This window comes from Mastacembelus armatus, chromosome 4, assembly GCF_900324485.2.
Source record: "Mastacembelus armatus chromosome 4, fMasArm1.2, whole genome shotgun sequence".
Lineage (NCBI taxonomy): Eukaryota > Metazoa > Chordata > Actinopteri > Synbranchiformes > Mastacembelidae > Mastacembelus > Mastacembelus armatus.
The window spans coordinates 25,753,880-25,773,829 of NC_046636.1; the positions used below are offsets into that span (position 1 = coordinate 25,753,880).

Sequence of the window (19,950 nt, forward strand, 5' to 3'; positions counted from 1 at the left end):
TATGTGAAATTTGACAAAATTTGGGGTTTTACTGGTTTTACGCAAGATTGACACAAGGGAATCTAAACAATAATACCACTTCGATTAAGCCAAAATTGCAGTCGTGTCATGTCATGTTCACCTACGGTGCTGCAGCCAGAGGACAGATCCTCCTCACACAAAGACTGAGCTAATCTCATGGTAGTAAAGCTGTCCAGGTGTATAACAAACCTCCACAGCTGGTTCATTGTATAACTATTAAGTATAATTTACACCTAATTAACTGGGTTAATGCACTGTTGCTTCCCAGCCATCTTGCATGCCAATCCAGCTCTGAACTTGTTCCTAAAGAATGTTGAATCACTCAGGATGGTCCATTTTCTGCCTTATCCATGTGCAAAACTGCAAATCTGTTCACTCTTAGAAAGACAGGACTGTGGATCTGGTGTTATTTGGCCCATATGCGTTATCTGAATGATGAATAACTGTGGTACAGTTTTTTATCAGCATATGGGAGTGATTGTGTGGGGCTCTCAGATGTGTATTTTTGTATATAAATGTCTTCTTCAACCTGAAATAACCTCTTTCTTTGTGTAAACGGCAGAACAGTCAGCTCCTGATAGAGAAAGTTTAAGAATGACAACAGAGGAAAATAATCTCATAATACGTACACTTATTGTAAATGGGCGTTAAGAATTAGGCACCGAATGACTGAAGCAGTGCCATATAGTTTTAGAAATGCTTCACCACAGATTATAAATCTAAATCTATGTACTGAACTTATGAATCCAAGTTATCCCAGTGTAACGGCAACTACCCAATCCTACCTATTATAAGCTTTTCATTTCTATTTTCAGGAAACATCTATATACTCTTCCAAAGCCATTGTTCACAAACTCTGGTGGGAAAATATCTCCGAATGACTTTGGTTGCTGAAACACAGTTTAATTAATATACGAGTCTAAAAACATTGTAATCAGCCTCTAAAATACACGTCATGTGTTAAACATGTGTGACTAAAACCCCTGAGGAAACAGTTTAAAGAAAGCATGGTGGTCCCTAGAGTCTTTTAAACATGACTCCGTACTGAAGAAGGCATGCTGGCCTGGTGATTTACTTCTTCTTGGCCATCTCATCCCTGTGATGATGTGATTGCTCCCAAATGTCAGTGTTGAACTGATTATGTTCTCTGGACCATTAATCCATGCAACAGCCTTGATAAGTGAGTCTACCAAATGTATGTCATGTCTATGTGTAAAATATTGATGCAGTTTCATGGATGTTTTATACAAACAGAGAAAATACAGTATATGGCCAAAAGTATGTGGACAAGCCTTTACACGGACAAGTGCTTCTCAAGTACGTTTTATTTTGAAATTATAGACACTGACATGTTGCCAAAACGATTCCAGTAAGGCTTTCGACAAGATTTGGAAACCTGGCCGTGGGGATTTCCTGCTATTCAGCCACACAAACATTCACAGGGTCAGAGACTTGTGCTGTGCTGATAAGGTCCAGCTTGCAGACGGAGCGGCACTTCATCCCTAAGATGTTGGATGAGTTAGGGGTCAAGACATTCTGAAGGGGCCATCAAATTCTTCCGCTGCAAAAGAGGAAAAACATTTCTTTATCATCCTGGCACAAAGCACAACACTGTCATGTTCAAACAGGAAAAGACCCTTCTCAAACTCTTCTTTCACGGTACAAATTATTCTAAACAGGCATGACGGAGTTTAGACCACGAAGGGGTCTAGTCAGATCTGTAGATAATCTGTGAATGTGCATCACCTCTATCAATCGCCACTCATACTTGATAACCTGCCTGTGAGGACAAGATGTATTAGCGTTTTAATGGATAGGGGTGATTGCACAATGCACAAATGTCAGGTCAGCTTCTCTGTGAAAGTACAGTACTCAATGTGTACGCATGAACAACAATAAAAAAAATAATAATAACGAGGAGTAAGCTGAAGGGCAGAGTTTCAGAATAAAGTTCTCATGCATGACGGTAAAATTACTACTCCTTTTGTTTGTTTTTTAGTTGTTTAGGTTTTCATGGTGAAATATTCAGGTGCTTTACCTAAATAAAGCATTTGAATACTCAAGATATTAAGAAATATTAAATATTAAGAAACTCAACAGTATATATATATATAATATATATATATATATATATATATATATATATATATACTGTTGAGTTTCTTAATGATATAGCCAAAATAATGGATCAAATATTTGATCACATTTTACATTTAATTTCAAATATTGAGCATATTGTAGGAATTAATTTAAACATGCAAAACTGTTTGTGAAGCTGTGAGATAATGTAGTGGAGTAAAAATTACAACATTTCTCTCTGAAATACTCTCTCACTACGACTTTCCCCTCACAGGAAAGAGAAACAAAATTCTTGTACACGTGTCAAACACATTGTACAAAAAAGAATTAAAGATCCTGTAATTTTTTAGAAATCAAAATCAGGTTTATTGGCTGAGTTTGTGCACACGAACGAGAAGTTTGACCTCGTTTCTCTATGTACAAGGATTAACATAAAAATGAAACCTGAGAAAAGGAAGAAAAAAGGACGATAGGAGTTAAAAACATAAATACAAGATTCATTTACACAATATATAATGTGCACTAGTGCAAATAGGAGTAAGTACAGTATGTGCTGTGATCTACAGCTTGGCTTATCAAGCACAACGGGATACCTGGCAGATATTTTCAGAACGACTTTGATTCTCAATCAAACGAGCCCGACCCTCCTCAGGGACTGGATGGAAGCAAAGGCTGTGAAACACAACAATGAATAGTAAAGAAATGGAAAAACTCACACGTACCATGATCACATAAAACTTTATTTGAGTAAATATTGTCAGGTAGGGCAGCACGGTGGATGACTGGTTAGAACTGTTGCCTCACAGCAAGAAGGTTCCAGGTTTGAAACCCATCAAGGGCCTTTCTGTGTGGAGTTTGCATGTTCTCCCTGTGCTTGTGTGGGTTTTCTCCAGGTCCTCTGGTTTCCTCCCACAGTCCAAAAACATGTATGTCAGGTTGATTGGTGACTCTAAATTGCCCATAGGAGTGAGTGTGTGTGGAAATGAAATGGAAAGACTTTAGTCACCTTTTGTCCACTAGAGGGCAATAGAAACATGTTGTATATGGGCTAATCTAATCTATGACTGTATGAAGAACATATCTAGCAGCCCTGGAGGAACATCATCCCTCATTTTGAGTCATGTTTCTGGTCACTCTGCTAATTTAAGTCCAGTATTAACAATACAATAGCTCTGGTTTGGCCTCCCAGCAACTGAGGGACATATTAACTAGTTTGTGGCCGACTTTGACATTTGCCGCTTTTGTTGAAAGCTGCCTACTGTGGCTGGAAACGACTCTGACAAGTTAGGTTGGAATCAAGTCCGAACAAAACACCCACATGTTTATTTATGCTCTCTGAGTTTCCTTTCTACCTATTGTTTCTATGTGTGTTGTTTTAATTATTCCAGTTTTCTGTTAATGTGCTTTGAGTTAGACTGTTGTCCACATTAAGTGTAAAGAAAAATAGAAAGAAAAAAATAAAATAATAGTAATAATAGTAATTAACCATATTTAAATTTCACCTATTTGCAAGAAGGCAGCACTGCGCATTAGTGGTTAGCACTGTTGCTGATTATCATTAAAGTGAACAAGGCCACAATAAGAAACTCACTACTGAAAATAGTTAGTTTGCCAAGTGTGTATTTCAAAGGGAGGTTGTATATTATTTTAGCTCTAATGCTAACCAACTAGGCAGCACGGTGACTTAGTAGTTAGCACTGTTGCCTCACAGCAAGAAGGTTCCCGGTTTGAAACCCATCAGGGGCCTTTCTGTGTGGAGTCTGCATGTTCTCCCTGTGCTTGTGTGGGTTTTCTCCAGGTACTCTGGTTTCCTCCCACAGTCCAAAAACATGTATGTCAGGTTGATTGGTGACTCTAAATTGCCCATAGGAGTGAGTGTGAGTGTGTGAGGTTGTTTGTCTCTATGTGGCCCTGTGATGGACTGGGGACCTGTCCAGGGTGGACCCCTGCCTTTCACCCAGAGAGAGCTGGGATAGGCTCCAGCAGATCCCTGTGACCCTGGTTAGGACTAAGGGGGTCTAGATGATGGATGGATAATTAAAGTTCAGTTTGATAGCAGCTAAATTGTTTAAACAAACAGGCCAACAAATGTAATTTTAATTTGTGCATCCATACATCGGTCCAGCAGAGGGCGCTAGTATAATCATTTTTCCCATGAACCTTTGCGACCACTCCTATAAAAAGCCCTCGCACCCTTCGCCCTCTCTCACTCTTTCTTCGTCGTCAGGTCAGTATGTTGCTCCTCTTTGGGTGCGGGTCTAGTCCTGGTCCTGTTTAGCCCTAACTAGTCTTTGTCCAGTCGTTTTGGTGTTTTGTATCTGGAGACTCGAACCAGTTTCTGGGTCGAATCGTTGTAGTTTCGTGTTCGGAGGTTTGCGAGCTGAGCCGAGTCGGGCCTGCACCACGTGCTGTGCAGGGATGCTAGTTAGCCGCCGGGCTAAGTGAACCCGGCTGGACCCCATGTCTGCGTGATGAGATAAATGTTGGTAGGGACATCTGATTGTCAGAGTGAAGAAATGCCAACAGCTCTGACCGCATGGGGCCAAATGCGTTTTAGCTCCGACTCAGCTCAGCTGCACATCCTCTGCTTTCATTCATTGGCTTCATGTCGGGCACATCTTAGCCAAACTATGCAGAAATGCGTCTTTTCAGACCGATCTGGTGTTGCGGATTCATATCATAGACCAGGATGGGTCAGATTCAAAGAGCTTTACTGTCATATGCACAGTGAGGACAACATGTTTCCATGTGCCATGAAATTGTAGGCCAAATTAAACCAGATAAACAGATATAGGCACTATGTACAGAGGAAATAATGAAAAATAAATAGGAATGTTGGTGCTTTAGATTTAAAATGTTTTTGTCCAAAGCATCTCTGCAAAATATGAAGATAGGGAGGTAGAAATAGCTTTGTCTTTGGTTAATTATGGTTTCTCATGATAGCAGTAGTGGGGCAGAAGTCATTTCTAAAACTATTAATTACATTGATTTATCAATTAAACAAGAATAGAATAAGATAAAGCAATGACGCAAAGAAACTTGGTGCAGGATCTGTGTAACTTATGGGCTTTTTTTTTTTTCTTTCTTCAGCTTCAAAATGGTTTTTCCAAGGTCCAGATATGATCCAGTCCTGGACTGGTAAGTGATGGTGTTTTACAGTCTGTTGCTCTAACTGGAAGTCAGTGATGAGGTTAAGTATAAGAGTAGTGGACAGAAGTGATTTCTGAGAAACTTTACACTGAGACTTGTTTATTCCAGCTGTGCTCTGAGCTGGTTATTACCACCCTGTTACTGAAATATGTGAACGTCCACAGGTCTCAGGAACATCTGCAGACGTGAAGGAGCTGGAGGACATGAGGTAAGGCTCAGTCAGGATGGCTCTTTGCTTCTCTGAGGTGTTCACTGTCTGGAGTTCAGAATTACAAGGTGCAAATACGTTGTGGGTGCCTTTCAAGACTCTTAAGGGCACCTTATAGAGCCTAATGATAAAATAGAATATGTAACAATAATGAAACAATTTTAAAAGGCAGTCAAACAAAAACAGTGTTGGAGGGGTTATGGACTAAGCTGGTCTGAGAATGAGTTTTTGGGCTGCTTTTCACTTGTTACACCAGGAGTTAGTTTAGCCTGAACATAGATATTTATTTTTCCTGCGGTACAGTGTTATCTTTAGTTGAGTCTGTCATCTAACACTAGTGAGTACTTGACAAAATGACTGTAAATCTAAGTCACTTTGCTGTGAGTCACAGGTCAAATCAGAAGTAAAAAGTGACTTATAGTCCAGAAAATACGGTAATATATGTAGGGTCCATGTTGTCGTTACTGTCGACACTCAAAACATGAGCCCTCCCTTCAGGCCCTGTGGTGCTGATGCTCTATAGATTTGTAATATCTGAGGTGCAGTTATGTTCAGGCTCCATGTCGACACTACAACACCTCAGAGAAGCTCTGTCCTCTTTCCCATGTGCTCCTGTGATGACATTTATTTGCTACTCTCGACAAGATGGATGACGATGCTCCAACCACCATGTTAACTAATCTGAGGCACTAACAGCTTGAAGCCTGCATGTCTACGTTGGTTATTGATTACTAATTTTATACTGTTTCCACAGCTGTGCTCACTTTGGTTCCAGTCGACTCTTCATCTGCCTGAGCAGGTACTAGCCCTGACTATTAGACCTACTGTACTCAAAACAAGCTGTCAATGATGATTTTTTGTTTTAAACAATGGGAATCTCTCTGAAAAAGAGTGAAAGATGACTTTTTTCTGATGCAGTGCTGTTTAAGAAATATCTTTACCTTGTTTTATATTTTGTTTTGGCCTTTCACTGATCTCTGGTGTTGACTTGCAGATGTTCCTCATTCTTGGATCTGATGTTGGTCTTGTTGGATCAATTAGAGGTGAGTTTGTGTCCGAGTCGACCGGTTGCGATATCAGACTGGCCCGATGCAATGATGATTGCATAGTTCAGCAGATAACCATGAAGAAGAAACGAAAGTCTTTCGCTCCTAACTGATGCAAAGGCCTCCTGGAGCAGTGAGGCCCCTTGGTTTCTGAAGTGATTCTTAACTGTCTTCATCTTTCCCTTCAGGAACACAAGCTTCTGCATGCAAAGTGAAGGTGAGTTTTTAACAGGCTTAAGTGATAATTTTTACCAGTACTTGATATAATGATGATTGCATAGTTCAGCAGATTAAACTGTGAAGATTACCTGTTGTCTTTCGCTCCTAGCTGATGTATCAACAGCAGTTGTCCTCTGGCTGTGATGTGGTTAAACCGTGGTAATAACAAATCTCTTGTCTCTGCAGGTGTGAACACCTTGCTGAATATCATCACAGCCTTTGTTGGTAAGTAATTACATCCCACATGGGTACAGTCCAACTAAGATCATCCAGAGGTGATGAATTTGAATCAGGTCTCTGATCCAGTTGAGGAAATTAATGCTTTTGTTCTGATCTGCATTAGTACTTGGAAAGGAACAGGAATTTTATTTACATTTATTCACATGAAACTATTCTGATTTTTCAGAGCGAGTGAGATTGAGCTCTGCACCAGATGGCACAGGCACATGGTGAGTATAGAACAGGACACTTTTTTTTTTAAAAGCACTTCAGACCCAGGTGACCAAATAAAACAGTATTTGTACGTTTTGGTCTAACATTAAACATAAAGTTGATATTCAGCCTTAATTACATGGTGCTTTTAGTCCCTGAGCTCCTCATCTGTGTCTGAACCAGCTACATGTTAGTTGGGGTCTTGGGTGCTGTTGCAGTGAACCCAGTTGATCCCTGTAATGGCCTGAGTGATGACAGCAAAGACTGACTTATCCATGGAGTCTTATATTAGCTCTAGCTGACTGGTCAGGTTGTTCTCTCATCCTAATGTTTCCTGTTGTGTATTTGACTTACGATGTTCTGTTTCCTTCAGGCTCTACCAGCCCTGAGGTTTTTTTTGGAAGAGGCCAAAGTGAGATTCATTGAGGTGAGTCTGCAGACACTTGGCTGGGATACAGGTTGGCCTATGGGCTCAGTGATGTCTTTGCAAATGTCTGACCTGAACTTTAATGTGGACACTCTTCTACTGAGCAGCCCAGTGACATGAGTCTTAATCAACCAGTCACTGACTTGTAATAAGGTTATTTTCTTTCTCAGGAAACAACTGGAGCTCAGGTCAATGTTGGGTAAGTATTTCAGTCCTTCATAAAAAGTTGAAGTTCCTGTTTATGAAATTGTTCCATGGGTGCTGTGACCCTGAGATCATGACCTGACCACCAGACCTGTGATGAAAAGATTCTGCCAAATGATTTGTGTTGATTATAACCCATACCGTTCCATTTTATTCTGATGGTTGTGTGGTGGACAGATACCTGTGGTGTTTCTGGTTTCCTGCCTAATTTTAATCAGAAATGTGTTCATGGCAGGATGCACCTGTGACGCCCTGAGGGACAAACCTTCAGTTTGCTCTGAGGTGAGGGAGGTTTTTAAAAGCCCCTTTTGATAATACCAATATCAACACTTGGAGCTGCTAAGAACCTCATTAAATAACATAAACCTGTTTTTTTTTTTTTTTCAGATGCGGTTTGTCGGGATAGTGACCTGAGCCTCTTCACCAGCCTGTAAATGTTTTTGTTTTACCTTTACTTTGTAATAAAACTCTTCCTGCCAGCTTGTGTGATGTGTCTCAATGAAACATGCAGCGTCCAGTCGCTGCCAAATGTGACATAGTTGAATAAAGTGTGAAATAAATCCCACTGGGATATGATTCAATACCACAACCTGATCGATAATCGGGTAAATAAACCTCCATTGGCCCGTGTTGGCGGAAGTAATGGGGTTAGAAGTTACCGGAAGTGACGCCGTTTGGGAGCGTTTACTTTCCATTCCTACACGCCTCTCAGGGGCGGTAACAGTGAATGTTTGTCTTCACTAAATAAATGCAATACGGTAACTGATCCATGAAAGCGGTTCATTGATGATTAAAGTTTATTTTTCCGCTCAGCTCAGACACTGGAATCTGCTGTTTTTACTGTTTCACACTTAAAAAGCTTTTTAAAGTTAACGTAAATCTGAGATTACATGACGTATTTACGTATTGTTTAGCTTCATCAAAGTATTAACAGCATTTAAACACATGGTGAAGCAGGGACCAACTCTCTGTCACCGCCCGTAGCAGCCGACCACGGTGAGTAAAACAAGCGCCCCTCCATCGCGCACAGTCTGTCGTCGGGAAAGAGGCGGAAAAGCCCCACAGGGTGCAGGCCCCAGTAAACACACGGCTCCAGATAAATGGGAGAGGGGAGCTGGGACGCCCTGTTCAGTGTCGTGTTGGCCGGCTCGGAGCAGCGTCTTCCCCGATGTTTGTCCGGTGGTTCGTGCCGCTGCTCTGGGCTCTGTCCGCGGAAGCAGACTTCTTCCAGCTCGACAGCATTTCCAATGTGTCCACTTACTATTTTAACTACATTTATTGCAACATATGGGAGGGGGAGTGTCAGCCCAACCAAGACGATGCTACACAGCAGGGTAAGACACCGAGAGCAGTTAAAACCATTTGACTCTAATGAAGCTGTCGAGCACAGTCCGCAGCCTGTCGTGCACATTGAGAACCATTTTCCTCCATAGTGTTTCATTAACTGTGTTGCTGTTGATGTGAGCAGTTCCTACCAGGGACCTCTGGGCAAGTTTCTCTCAGGACTACATGAGCCTCCTGCATCAGTGGTACTGTAGCCTGGGCCAGTGCTGTGAGTCTGGGGACTGCAGGATAACCAACAACATCACAGGTGAGTGTGCATGTGTGATGAATGTGCTGGTCTGTCCAGAGAGTGTCTGTGCACATGGCTCTAAAACGACTTCATGTCATTTCTTGCATGATTTTTTTATTTTTTATTATAAATTTACAAAAAAAAAAGCTAATTGAATGTGACAAAATGCAGACTGACACCCACGACAGAGGAAGGTCTCGTTATTCTTATTGTCTCTGTGTTAAGAAGAACATGGTTAGTAGCTTAACATGCATTTCATAGAGAGAATTGTTTATCACAGCTCTCAGCTATTACCTGTTGTCCTGTTTTACTGTGATTACTGATTTATGATTCATCATCTGCTTTCAGTCACACCTACACAGACGCTGACAGTTTTTATTGTATTGAAATTGCTTCCATCGCCTGAGGGACTGCAAACACCTGACAGGACAGTAGATGTAATACATTGATTCCATTACACATTTAAATGTACTTTGTAGTGTGAGTACAGAAAATATATGGACAGTAGGTTGCAACTGAAGGTTAGATCAGATATTTTACTTCTGGAGAAGCGTTATCTTTTTAGGAGACATGTCGTAGTCAAGGTTATAAGAGGTCATCAGGTTTTACAGCCATTTATTTGCTGTTCTTTATATGTAGTGTTAAATCCTTCGGGTTGTTTTTCTTGTTTGCTCTTTGACATTGAATCACAGACTTTGACTGTTATTGCAGATATTGTCAAATAGTATTGTCAGTGATATAAATGCCGTGTTAGTATTAACACCATTGAGTGTCTCTCCTTGACTCTAGTAACATTCAAACAAACAGTGTAAATAATGCTGCAGAGGCTGTACGGCTTGGAAAGTGACACCATGTGCATTAACAGGGTGAATTTAAAAGTCCTGCATGTTTTCTCTTTAAATGTATTTGCTGGTAACTGGGATAGGCTCCAGCAGATCCCCGTGACCCTGGTTAAGGAATAAGCTGGTATAGAAGATGGATGGATGGATGTATTTTGGCAGAGCACATGATCATCATCATCACAGGGGTTTTTCTTTATTTCTCTCTGTGCCTTATAAACCTGCACTCTTTTCTGTGCACACACGTGCAGGTCTGTCGAGGGATCTACAGACGAAGCTCCACGGGCAGCACCTGGCTCAGTCTGTGGTTCTGAAAGCCATTCAGGGTTTTATCAACAACCCAGAGTCCAACAAGCCACTCACCCTCTCCTTCCACGGCTGGTCCGGCACGGGCAAGAACTTTGTGGCCCGGATCATTGCTGATAATCTGTATCGTGACGGGGTGAAGAGTGAGTGTGTCCGTTTGTTCATCGCGCCGTTCCACTTCCCGCATGCCAGACTGGTGGACACGTACAAAGTAAGACATTCAGAGCAAGCTGTTCTGTGCCAGGAACGTGTTGTGTTTTTTGGATCACCGATTGTTTAGTCTGTGTTTTGTAATTCAGCGTATGAATGATAACGGCCACAGTTTGGACGATGCTTAAACCAAACATTGATCCTACACGTACTGGGATGCATGGCTTTTTGGAACCTGGCCTTTGTCCAACCAGGGCACAGGTGCCAACATGGACCCGTCTCGACACGTTTTTACACAATCCCTGCATTAGATTTCAAAATTGTGTTGACACAGTGTCATTACATAAATGAATCCAGCGTAGTATACAGGATAACCTTTAAACTGATACTATCAGAATGTCCAGAAATTGTAAATGTGGACTCTGAATTCTGAACATTTCTGCTGTGACTACGTGTCTAATCAAAGGTGCCCTGAAAATAAGAATAATTCAGAATCAACAGATCGTGCATAGTGTAATAAAGATGACAATAAAAATAGAAACAACAAATTCATCACTTTTTCCCTTCATGACTTTGGCATCATTGACCTGGTTTAAATGTTATAAAACACACATAGTACAGAGGAAACACAGAATAGCAACATAGAGTAAAAATGCAATAGATAAATGATAAATGTAGATGCAGCAGGGTTCATATTAGATATTCAGGTTTTCAAATTAGAATCCTTTTCTGCTTTTTACTGTGTTAATTCCCATGGAATCATCCCATGGATCATTTTAATGTGTTCTGGCTCGTATAGCACATATAACTTCTATACAGATACCAGACCCAAAACCAAAAGTTTTGTCTTCTTTTTGTATAGATTGTGTTATTTCTGTGATTTTTGACACAGGGCCAGCTGAGAGAGGCGATTCGGGACATGGTGTTGCGCTGCCCCCAGACTCTGTTCATTTTTGACGAGGCTGAGAAGCTTCACCCAGGCCTCATCGATGCCATCAAGCCCTACATGGATCACTATGACAACGTAGACGGAGTCAGCTACCGCAGAGCCATCTTCCTCTTCCTCAGGTTGGTTCTTTGTCTCTGGCATGTCCTACCTTTAAAATCACACTCACTACCACAGAATATACTGCCCCTCTTCTCCAGCATTTCTCCGTACATTGTTACGGCACAGTGATGTTAATTAACGGAGGCCTGAAATCACTACAGTGCGTCAGACAATCATATTGATGTTCAGTTTATTAAACTGCACCGTCTTTTTGCTCTTTCTTTTGCCTCTGCAGTAATATTGGTGGAGCAACGATCAATGACGTGGCGCTGGACTTCTGGCATTCTGGTCAAAATCGAGAGGACATTGGAATGGAAGACCTGGAGCATCGTCTGCGAACTGAAACTATGGAGTCTCAAGGTATAAAGCGGTGCTGGCCTTATCGTTTCTCTGTGGGGCACAGTCTTTGACTTGCTTACTTAAGCTGTTTGCTATTTTATCATGGGCAGAAAGTGACCAGTTTTGTGTTGCTGTGTAATCTATATGTGTTTTTTTATATGGGCGGTGAGGGACAGTGAGAATTAATGATCAACTCAACTGTTCTAGTTCGACCAAAACAAGCTGCAGACGAGAATCATATCTTAGTGCTTTGGTTGCTTTTAGTGCTCTTCATCTCAAAAAGCCACACCAATGTTAATCTTGGTTTTTGATCCTTGTCCCACTACTCGTTCCTATTCTGTCGGGTAGCCAGTTTTTCAGACTTTTAGTTGTGGTAATGAACCTTTAATGTAAAAACTCTAAGCAGGTTTTCTGCATGATTCTCTTTCCCAGGTGGGTTTGCTCAGAGCGAGCTGATGTCTGGCCACCTGATTGACTTCTTCGTGCCCTTCCTGCCTCTGGAGTACCGCCACGTCAAGCTCTGTGCACGGGACGCCTACGCGGCCCGCGGTCTGGAGACCGACGAAGCGACGCTGGATGAGGTGGCCAAAGCGATGCTGTATGTCCCCAAAGAGGAGAGACTGTTCTCAGCCCAGGGTTGCAAATCCATTCCCCAGAGGATCAACTTCTTTCTACCTTAGAAGACGAGGCAGGCAAAGAGAGAGAGACCTGGAGGAGGTGTGAGATTGCTTTACCAACCCATCTGCATACAGAGCCACAGCAGAGTCTTCTTTGCTCTTCACTTTGTACTCTCCTCTCCCCACTCCTGCCCCCCTGACAGATGCAACACATGTCTGTCCAGGTCCCCCAGAGAAAGCCAGAGCCCAGGGCAGAGCCTGTATTTGTGGCTCGCTCTGCAGACATCACGGGAGAGGTGCTGGGTCCAGGTGGTCCTCATGTGCGCTATGACTGCTCTCCTTAACCTGCCTGGTTCGAATCCTCAGAGAGCTGAACGAAACTGTGTCAGGGGTTTTCAGAGGTACTGATAGATGTTTTTTTATCAGGTCACATTATTTTTGTCTGTTTACCTTGGGCAATGCTAAGTTGCACTGTTTTTATGTTTAGATAAGGTCTTTATTCATGTGTTAGTATTTGCATGCCACACATTATACTTGTATCAGTGCAGATTATTTATTAACACAGTTTATGCCAAATACGAACATGTTACTGTGCCAGATTATTTTTGTGGAGTAGCTTAAATGGACACTTGGTGGTTCTGTAAGCCATTAACTTGGCACGTAATGAATATTAAATGGCATTGTGGTATGAACAGCATAACTAATAACACTGATGGAAACATTACTTGAAACTGGAAGACATGCAACGGACCATATGTCAGTTAATCTATTTGTCAGCTTTTTGTGCCAGTGTTAATAACAATACTTTTAATTATTCATTTGATATCAGTAAATGTGGGTAGTTGTACTGTGTGACTCTGATGAAGGTTGATTTTGTCATTTTGGTACATAGTTTATTTGTGGACTTGCTTTACCTCTTTCCACCACATGTGGACACTCACATTTCGTTCTCCGAAGCTCAGAGGGTCACGTCACAAGAAAAATGTGAAACAAAATTACTGTTAAATTATGTCAGACATTGTTTTATGAAAATAAACACTCACAGTAATACAACAATGGCTGTTTTTATTTCATGGAATAATTTGAGGGTTGTCTGTATGTTGCCTGTATGTTTTGAATGGTGCCTATGGAGAGGTGAACAATAACCAGCTTCTTAAATTCGTGAAGCCTTGATTATATTTGTGAAAGAAAAATAAGGTTGTTTTTTATTGTTTTTCTCCATATCAGACGAGGTCTATCTGAAAAACCTACCAACATTTCACAAATCTGGACTAGATTAACCCAGAGCACCTCAAATCGCTTCGGATTTGTAAAATTATTTTTTAATAAATTACAATCTCAGGTGTATGTTTTTTTTTTATTTCTAGTCCAAATCACTCTTGTGTTTTCAGGAACAGAATAGCGATTTACAAATATAACATTTTATAATATAATATATAATAATATAACACTATGCGCTTTAAAAGCAAATAGGAATGAAAGTGTTTTTTTCATGTGGATCTGGTCTGTTGTGGTTCAGCTGTGAACAAGCTCAGCGTCGTTTTTTACGTGTGTGTTACATGAACCCACGTTATTGTATCACGCTGGTTTTTTCCTCTTCACGCGCTTCACGCACGACGCATCACCTTCTCCTGGGCGTGTATGAAGCAAACGCGTGGTCCGCTCCCATTGGCCAGAGCGACTGTTCGTCCGCATTTCCTGTCCTCCGATTGGCCGAGAGCAGCGACGCTTCCTTGTTGAGGTTTGCGGTCGCCGTCCAATCAGGTCCAGACATCTGTTCGGAGCCGAGAGGAGCGCAGCGGCGGCGTGTCAGCGGTTTTCACGGTAACACCTCTGCAAGGACCGAGCACCGGCTGGACGGCGGAGAGACGCGTTGTTTGGATTCATAGGTTTTTCTTCGGACCGGGTGCTGCAGCTCGTCGCAATGACGGCACTGTCGCTGCTCTTGATGGCCGTGTCGGCCGCGTCCGTGCTGGCCGAGTCCACTGTGTATTTCCGCGAGCAGTTTGAAGATGGGGGTGAGGTCCTTTGCACAAAATGATTCCTTCATCGTTGGGTTGTCTTGGTGTGGTGTTGTTGAGACGGTAAACACAGAGTGTCGGGTGTTATAACGGTACCGGTGTGCTGTTCTTGTGTTTGATGGATCGGTGGTTGTATGGTTCTACCTGTGTGTTAGTGATGAACTGATCAGTGCTCAGTTGGAGATGCATTTATTCAGCATGACCACCATTCATCTTTGACCTCTCCCTCTCTCTCTTTTGACCCTCCCTCCCTCTCAACCAAGCTTCTCCATCCCCCAGCACCCCCCAATCAATCCACCCCCCCACCCCCATCCATCCATCCATCCAGCTAGAATCAAACCCTGTCTGCGTCCCCATCCCCCTCCTGCTCATCTCTCCCTGGTCAGTCACTGCTGCCCTGCCTCACTGAGCTGTTTCCCTTCTACACACACAGTTTAGATGGTGAAGGCAGCCTCCTAACGCACGACTGTGCCGTAACCACATCCCCACTGCATTGATGCATCATCAGAGATGGATTAGCGCCTCGTTAGTCTGTGACTGCTGTGCTGTGCTGACCCTAAACTTGTTTCTGCAGATGCCTGGAAGAGTCGCTGGGTGGAATCCAAGCACAAGTCAGACTACGGCAAGTTCGTCCTAACTGCGGGGAAGTTCTACGGAGATGCAGAGAAAGACAAAGGTGAGGGGAAAGGGTCAAATGTTGAGTTATACACTGTGGATGTGGGCTTTAAATGGGTGAATCACAAGCAAGTTCAGACAGGAGTGGAGTGGATTCAAACTGGTCTTCAGACCACCCCAGTCTAGCAACTGGGTCCTGTGGATCCACATCTCAGTAGTGTTTGTTTGTTCTCTTGAGAGGAGACTTGGTCATTCACACATTAAAATGAATTAGTGAATTTTTATATTAACATGGAGTTGCAATAACGCAGTTTCTGCTGCAGGTCTGCAGACGAGCCAGGACGCCCGCTTTTACGCCTTCTCAGCCCGTTTTGATGACTTCAGCAACCAGGGCGAGCCACTAGTCATCCAGTTCAGTGTGAAACATGAGCAGAGCATTGACTGCGGAGGAGGTTACATTAAACTGTTCCCCTCTGACCTCAACCAGGAGGACATGCATGGAGACTCTGTCTACAACATCATGTTTGGTGAGTGTCAATAGCTTTTTTCATCCAAAGGTGTAAAAAGCAGATCAACATATTTTTTTAAGATGATGGAAACCTGTTTTTCCTTTTCTTTTGCCAGTATCTTTTAAGGATGGGGTTAGTGAATTGTTTTTTATTGTCAACAAATATCTCTGTTGTAAAAACCAAAGCAACAGTGAATGTATCCTCCTATACAACAAATATGGCCATGGTAGTTTATCTACTGTATGAACGTCTCCACAGACTAGTAACATGGGTGACTTTCACAGTCTCTGGGGAGCAGTTCCAGTAAAGCAGAGCCAGGTCCATATGCTTGGACATGTGGTTCTGTTTACATTGCCAGACAAAACCAAGGACAGTGTTTTTTATGCACATTTTGTACAAACTGTAAAGGGCAGACACTGTTATTAGTCTGTGGACCTGTTTAAAATGAACTCCTATGTTTTCATGGGATTTGTTGACAGTAAGAGAATTTTTTTTTTTTTTTAACACTTTGAAAATGGTCACATTTTGTTAGGCTTCATGTTTCCAGTTCATTTAATTTATATTTATTTTGATTTTTTTTTATTCAGGTCCTGATATTTGTGGCCCTGGCACAAAAAAAGTCCATGTCATCTTCAACTACAAAGGCAAGAACCATCTGATCAACAAAGACATTAGATGCAAGGTAAGACGCCAGTAAACAGTTATTCCTGTTTAACAGGGCAATGGCAGATCTTTTTCTAATTTTGAACTATCCCATCTCATGAACAAACTGCTGCTTGCTCATGGAATTTGGGTCACTACTTTAATATTTATACCAGCCACACAGATGTTGTCTTCACTTTAATGTCCAACCAGATGAGCACCCAAGAGAGAAAAGTGTTCTGGATTATAAACTCACTGAACGTAAATCACATTTGAATGTTAAGTTACATTTAACAACAACTGCACACCATTGGTTGTACTCTGCTCTGCAGGATGATGAGTACACCCACTTGTACACGCTGATTGTCAACCCTGACAACACTTACGAGGTCAAGATCGACAATAAGAAGGTTGAGTCTGGCACTCTGGAGGACGACTGGGACTTCCTGCCTCCCAAAAAAATTAAGGATCCAGAAGCCAAAAAGCCAGAGGACTGGGATGACAGGGAGAAGATTCCTGACCCTGAAGATAAGAAACCAGAGGTCAGTCTGTGGGAGCCAACTAAGGAATCAGTTTGTCTGTATTTTCGCAATCATTTTGGGTCTATTTTTTTCCTACTTCTACACTTTTATTTTTAACAGACAACATTCACTTCTTTTATTTTTATGCCATATCTTTTTAAAGGTTTTTCATGTGCCTCAGTGTAATCGTGTATCTTCCTGTGTTTGGTAGGACTGGGACAAGCCAGAGAACATCCCAGACCCTGATGCCAAGAAGCCTGATGACTGGGACGACGAGATGGACGGAGAGTGGGAGCCACCTATGGTCACTAACCCTGATTACAAGGTGGACAGCACTTAATATTTCCTTTGGGATATTTTATGTCAGTGGACAAACTCTCAGATGTATGCCCTGTACACTTTTCAGATTGCCCCAATAAAATCCCTCACCATGTGATACATATGAAAATCACAACAACACACTACCAATGACAAATGAGTGATTTTTGGATGCAGCCTGAGTAAAACGAGATATATTTGTATTATTATAAAATATTAGCTTTGACATCATTAAAAGGATAATTTTGTTTCTCTCCAGCAGCTGGTGTATCACAGCTACAGCAGAGAAACTTCCTAATGAGCACTATTTTTTCTGATTTCTCTGACATTAACTATGATTCCTGTCTTTCTGTGTGTTTGCCATGCACAGGGCGAGTGGAAGCCCAGAGAGATCAATAATCCTGCCTACAAGGGCAAGTGGATCCACCCTGAGATTGACAACCCTGAGTACACAGCTGATACTGAGATCTATAAATATGACAGCGTTGGCGTGATTGGTCTCGACCTGTGGCAGGTAAAAAGATAATGTAGCTGACTCAGAAGAAGTCTTGATTTGACAATTTGCTGAAGTTAACAACAACCAGCTAGCATAAAAACTGTGCTTTATTTATATGCAGCAAAGAATTGGGAAGCTTTTCTTGCACCAATGATCGTGTATTTTTTACGTAGGTCAAGTCCGGCACTATCTTTGACAACTTCCTGATCACAAATGATCCAAACCTGGCAGAGGAAGTTGGCAATGACACATGGGGTAAAACTAAGGTAAGCCCAATACTTCACTCTTCGCTAGTTTTCAAACTGCATAGAGGCTCATACATGTTTTTGCATACTTATAGGTATATAATGCTTTTTATGTGAGCCATTACAAACTTTAATTATTAAGAAATTATAATTGTTTTTAAACTTATTTTTCATGTTCTGTTCAGGATGCAGAGAAGAAGATGAAGGAAAGCCAAGAGGAAGAAGAGAGGAAGAAGCGTGAGGAAGAGGACAAGAAGAGGAGGGAAGAGGCAAAGGACGAAGATGAAGAAGAAGAGGAGAAGGATGAGGAGGAAGAGGAAGATGAAGAAGAAGAGGAGGGGGAAGAGCAACAGGAGGAGGAGGAGGAGGAGGAAGAGGAAGAAGAGGATGATGGCACAGACTCTAAACTCAAGGACGAGTTATAAACTGTGCAGGAACTGCTTAGAGAAGAACATGACTGTGTCAATGAGCCATTGGAGCAGGGCTGGAGGAAGAGCTGATAGACCCTCATGACTGACACCCTGGGGTGGGGTAGAGTGGGATGTTTTTTGTTTGTTTGTTTGTTTTTTGTTTACAATTCAAGGGAACTTGTAATTGGCAATTCAGTTTCCTATTATTATGATAATTATCATTATCATAAAAACAGGGAAGAGAAATGGACACAATGAAAGTGTCACAACGAATGTCCAGATCAGAAATGATAAAACTAAATCATTTTGCAGTTTGCACCCAACAGAAATATATAGTCATTTGTGTTAAATACCTGGATTTTTATGAAGTATAATGTTGTGGTGACTTGAAAAGCTATATTTGGTAAGTGGATGATACCATGTAAATGGTTTGTTTACCTCATGCGTTTTTTTGCTGGTCTTATTAATCTGTGTCACATCCTTATGTTATTGTTATTCTTTTGTAGTCAGTCACTCTGTCTCAACTTCCCCTTCATGTTGATCTTGTAGGACTCAGCAAGCTAGACGTCGTTCTGCGGGTTATTAAATCTGTCTGATTCAAACAAGGGTTAATGTCATGGGGATAATAGGGTATAAGGACTAATGCTATATGTATCTGACAACCTGTTGAAAAAAGCTGTTCATAGGATGGTGTAATGGGGTGCTTTGAAAAGAAAGCCCTTGCATACTTTTGTACTGTATAATTAATACTTTTTCACTTCAGCGCACATACTGTGTTAATGTTTATCTAGATTGACTGTACTCAAATTCAGATGTACATTAGGAACACTCCAGTAGCAGCAAAGCATCTGTTCATTTGATACACATTCACCTTAGGTTTACCTGTAGTTGGTGTATACAACCAGCTTTGTCAATATCTCTGCACTGCTGTACCCTAACACACTGTCCCAAACGGTCTGAGAGAGGATCCTTTTGTAAAAGATGCATTTTCTACTAATGGTAGTAACTGAAGTGGGAATTTTCATGTTGCTGTGTAAAAAATAAAACCCCCAGATGTTCTGTCCAATAAAAATGAGCAGATGTCCTTCTCAAGTTCATGACTTATGCTGATTTAAAAAATATTTTATTTTCTTTTATTTGCATGACGTATCCATAAAGTATCTGTCATGTCATGTCATGTCATAACTATTGATATTAAGAGTCCCATAGGGCTTTTTAATTGTTTCTTTGGTGTCATTTCTTTTCTATATGGCCTATTAAAAGCTACATTATAGTGGTGGTTAAATGCATTTACTACTACTCATTCAGTTTAGCAGCCTTACTGAAAAACATCCCTAAATCTTTAAATTACCTGTTAAAAAAATATGTAGTTATAATTTATCAAACAATACAAGCAGCTATAGTGCAGTGAAATTCAATATTCAGACTCATTCGAATCAACGAACTTTTCATGCAAGTACGTGTGTAGATAGACAGTTAAAGGGCTCATTATTGCTCACACAGATGTTTATTCCT

General features: G+C 41.4%; 2 protein-coding genes, 1 long non-coding RNA gene and 7 other non-coding genes across 11 annotated transcripts; all 10 read left to right on the plus strand.

The window, feature by feature from the left end:
- Nucleotides 1-4,557: 4,557 nt before the first annotated feature.
- On the plus strand, nucleotides 4,558-4,641 carry LOC113129572 (small nucleolar RNA SNORD74). The gene has a single exon (XR_003295614.1). It is a non-coding gene; the product is annotated as a small nucleolar RNA SNORD74 (small nucleolar RNA).
- A 542-nt stretch (nucleotides 4,642-5,183) lies between these two features.
- On the plus strand, nucleotides 5,184-8,265 carry LOC113128971 (uncharacterized). Its single transcript, XR_003295562.1, has 11 exons — nucleotides 5,184-5,238; nucleotides 5,415-5,458; nucleotides 6,213-6,257; nucleotides 6,453-6,501; nucleotides 6,693-6,721; nucleotides 6,910-6,948; nucleotides 7,130-7,172; nucleotides 7,529-7,582; nucleotides 7,753-7,781; nucleotides 8,022-8,068; nucleotides 8,174-8,265. It is a non-coding gene; the product is annotated as an uncharacterized LOC113128971 (long non-coding RNA).
- LOC113129577 (small nucleolar RNA SNORD75) lies at nucleotides 5,278-5,346 on the plus strand. Its single transcript, XR_003295619.1, has one exon. It is a non-coding gene; the product is annotated as a small nucleolar RNA SNORD75 (small nucleolar RNA).
- On the plus strand, nucleotides 6,297-6,378 carry LOC113129570 (small nucleolar RNA SNORD79). The gene has a single exon (XR_003295612.1). It is a non-coding gene; the product is annotated as a small nucleolar RNA SNORD79 (small nucleolar RNA).
- LOC113129575 (small nucleolar RNA snR60/Z15/Z230/Z193/J17) lies at nucleotides 6,545-6,625 on the plus strand. Its single transcript, XR_003295617.1, has one exon. It is a non-coding gene; the product is annotated as a small nucleolar RNA snR60/Z15/Z230/Z193/J17 (small nucleolar RNA).
- On the plus strand, nucleotides 6,763-6,844 carry LOC113129574 (small nucleolar RNA snR60/Z15/Z230/Z193/J17). Its single transcript, XR_003295616.1, has one exon. It is a non-coding gene; the product is annotated as a small nucleolar RNA snR60/Z15/Z230/Z193/J17 (small nucleolar RNA).
- On the plus strand, nucleotides 7,399-7,459 carry LOC113129573 (small nucleolar RNA SNORD44). The gene has a single exon (XR_003295615.1). It is a non-coding gene; the product is annotated as a small nucleolar RNA SNORD44 (small nucleolar RNA).
- On the plus strand, nucleotides 7,875-7,950 carry LOC113129571 (small nucleolar RNA SNORD47). Its single transcript, XR_003295613.1, has one exon. It is a non-coding gene; the product is annotated as a small nucleolar RNA SNORD47 (small nucleolar RNA).
- A 536-nt stretch (nucleotides 8,266-8,801) lies between the features above and the next one.
- tor3a (torsin family 3, member A) lies at nucleotides 8,802-13,714 on the plus strand. Of its 2 annotated transcripts, XM_026305067.1 has the most exons (7): nucleotides 8,802-9,120; nucleotides 9,255-9,377; nucleotides 10,450-10,715; nucleotides 11,547-11,722; nucleotides 11,938-12,062; nucleotides 12,474-12,758; nucleotides 12,862-13,714. In XM_026305067.1, exons 1-6 carry the CDS (start codon nucleotides 8,955-8,957, stop codon nucleotides 12,719-12,721), a joined length of 1,104 nt encoding a protein of 367 aa, XP_026160852.1. In that variant the 5' UTR covers nucleotides 8,802-8,954; the 3' UTR covers nucleotides 12,722-12,758; nucleotides 12,862-13,714. The 2 variants fall into 2 exon arrangements, with proteins under 2 accessions (XP_026160852.1, XP_026160851.1); XM_026305066.1 differs by having other exon boundaries at nucleotides 12,474-13,714.
- Nucleotides 13,715-14,428: 714 nt separating this feature from the next.
- On the plus strand, nucleotides 14,429-19,527 carry LOC113129202 (calreticulin-like). The gene is made up of 9 exons (XM_026305065.1): nucleotides 14,429-14,676; nucleotides 15,254-15,355; nucleotides 15,618-15,821; nucleotides 16,391-16,485; nucleotides 16,778-16,987; nucleotides 17,178-17,291; nucleotides 17,655-17,798; nucleotides 17,954-18,046; nucleotides 18,211-19,527. The coding sequence occupies exons 1-9, from the start codon at nucleotides 14,583-14,585 to the stop codon at nucleotides 18,448-18,450; spliced, it is 1,296 nt and encodes a 431-aa protein (XP_026160850.1). The 5' UTR covers nucleotides 14,429-14,582; the 3' UTR covers nucleotides 18,451-19,527.
- The last annotated feature ends 423 nt before the right edge of the window (nucleotides 19,528-19,950 follow it).

What these genes read in the sequence shown, in the direction of transcription:
- tor3a (XM_026305066.1), top strand. Translation starts at nt 8,955, where the DNA reads ATGTTTGTCCGGTGGTTCGTGCCGCTGCTCTGGGCTCTGTCCGCGGAA. An exon ending in GATAACCAACAACATCACAG is followed by an intron (nt 9,378 to 10,449) that starts GTGAGTGTGCAT and finishes ACACACGTGCAG; the next exon opens with GTCTGTCGAGGGATCTACAG. An exon ending in GACTGGTGGACACGTACAAA is followed by an intron (nt 10,716 to 11,546) that starts GTAAGACATTCA and finishes TTTTTGACACAG; the next exon opens with GGCCAGCTGAGAGAGGCGAT.
- LOC113129202 (XM_026305065.1), top strand. Translation starts at nt 14,583, where the DNA reads ATGACGGCACTGTCGCTGCTCTTGATGGCCGTGTCGGCCGCGTCCGTG. An exon ending in ACAAAGACATTAGATGCAAG is followed by an intron (nt 16,486 to 16,777) that starts GTAAGACGCCAG and finishes TCTGCTCTGCAG; the next exon opens with GATGATGAGTACACCCACTT. An exon ending in TCACTAACCCTGATTACAAG is followed by an intron (nt 17,292 to 17,654) that starts GTGGACAGCACT and finishes TGCCATGCACAG; the next exon opens with GGCGAGTGGAAGCCCAGAGA.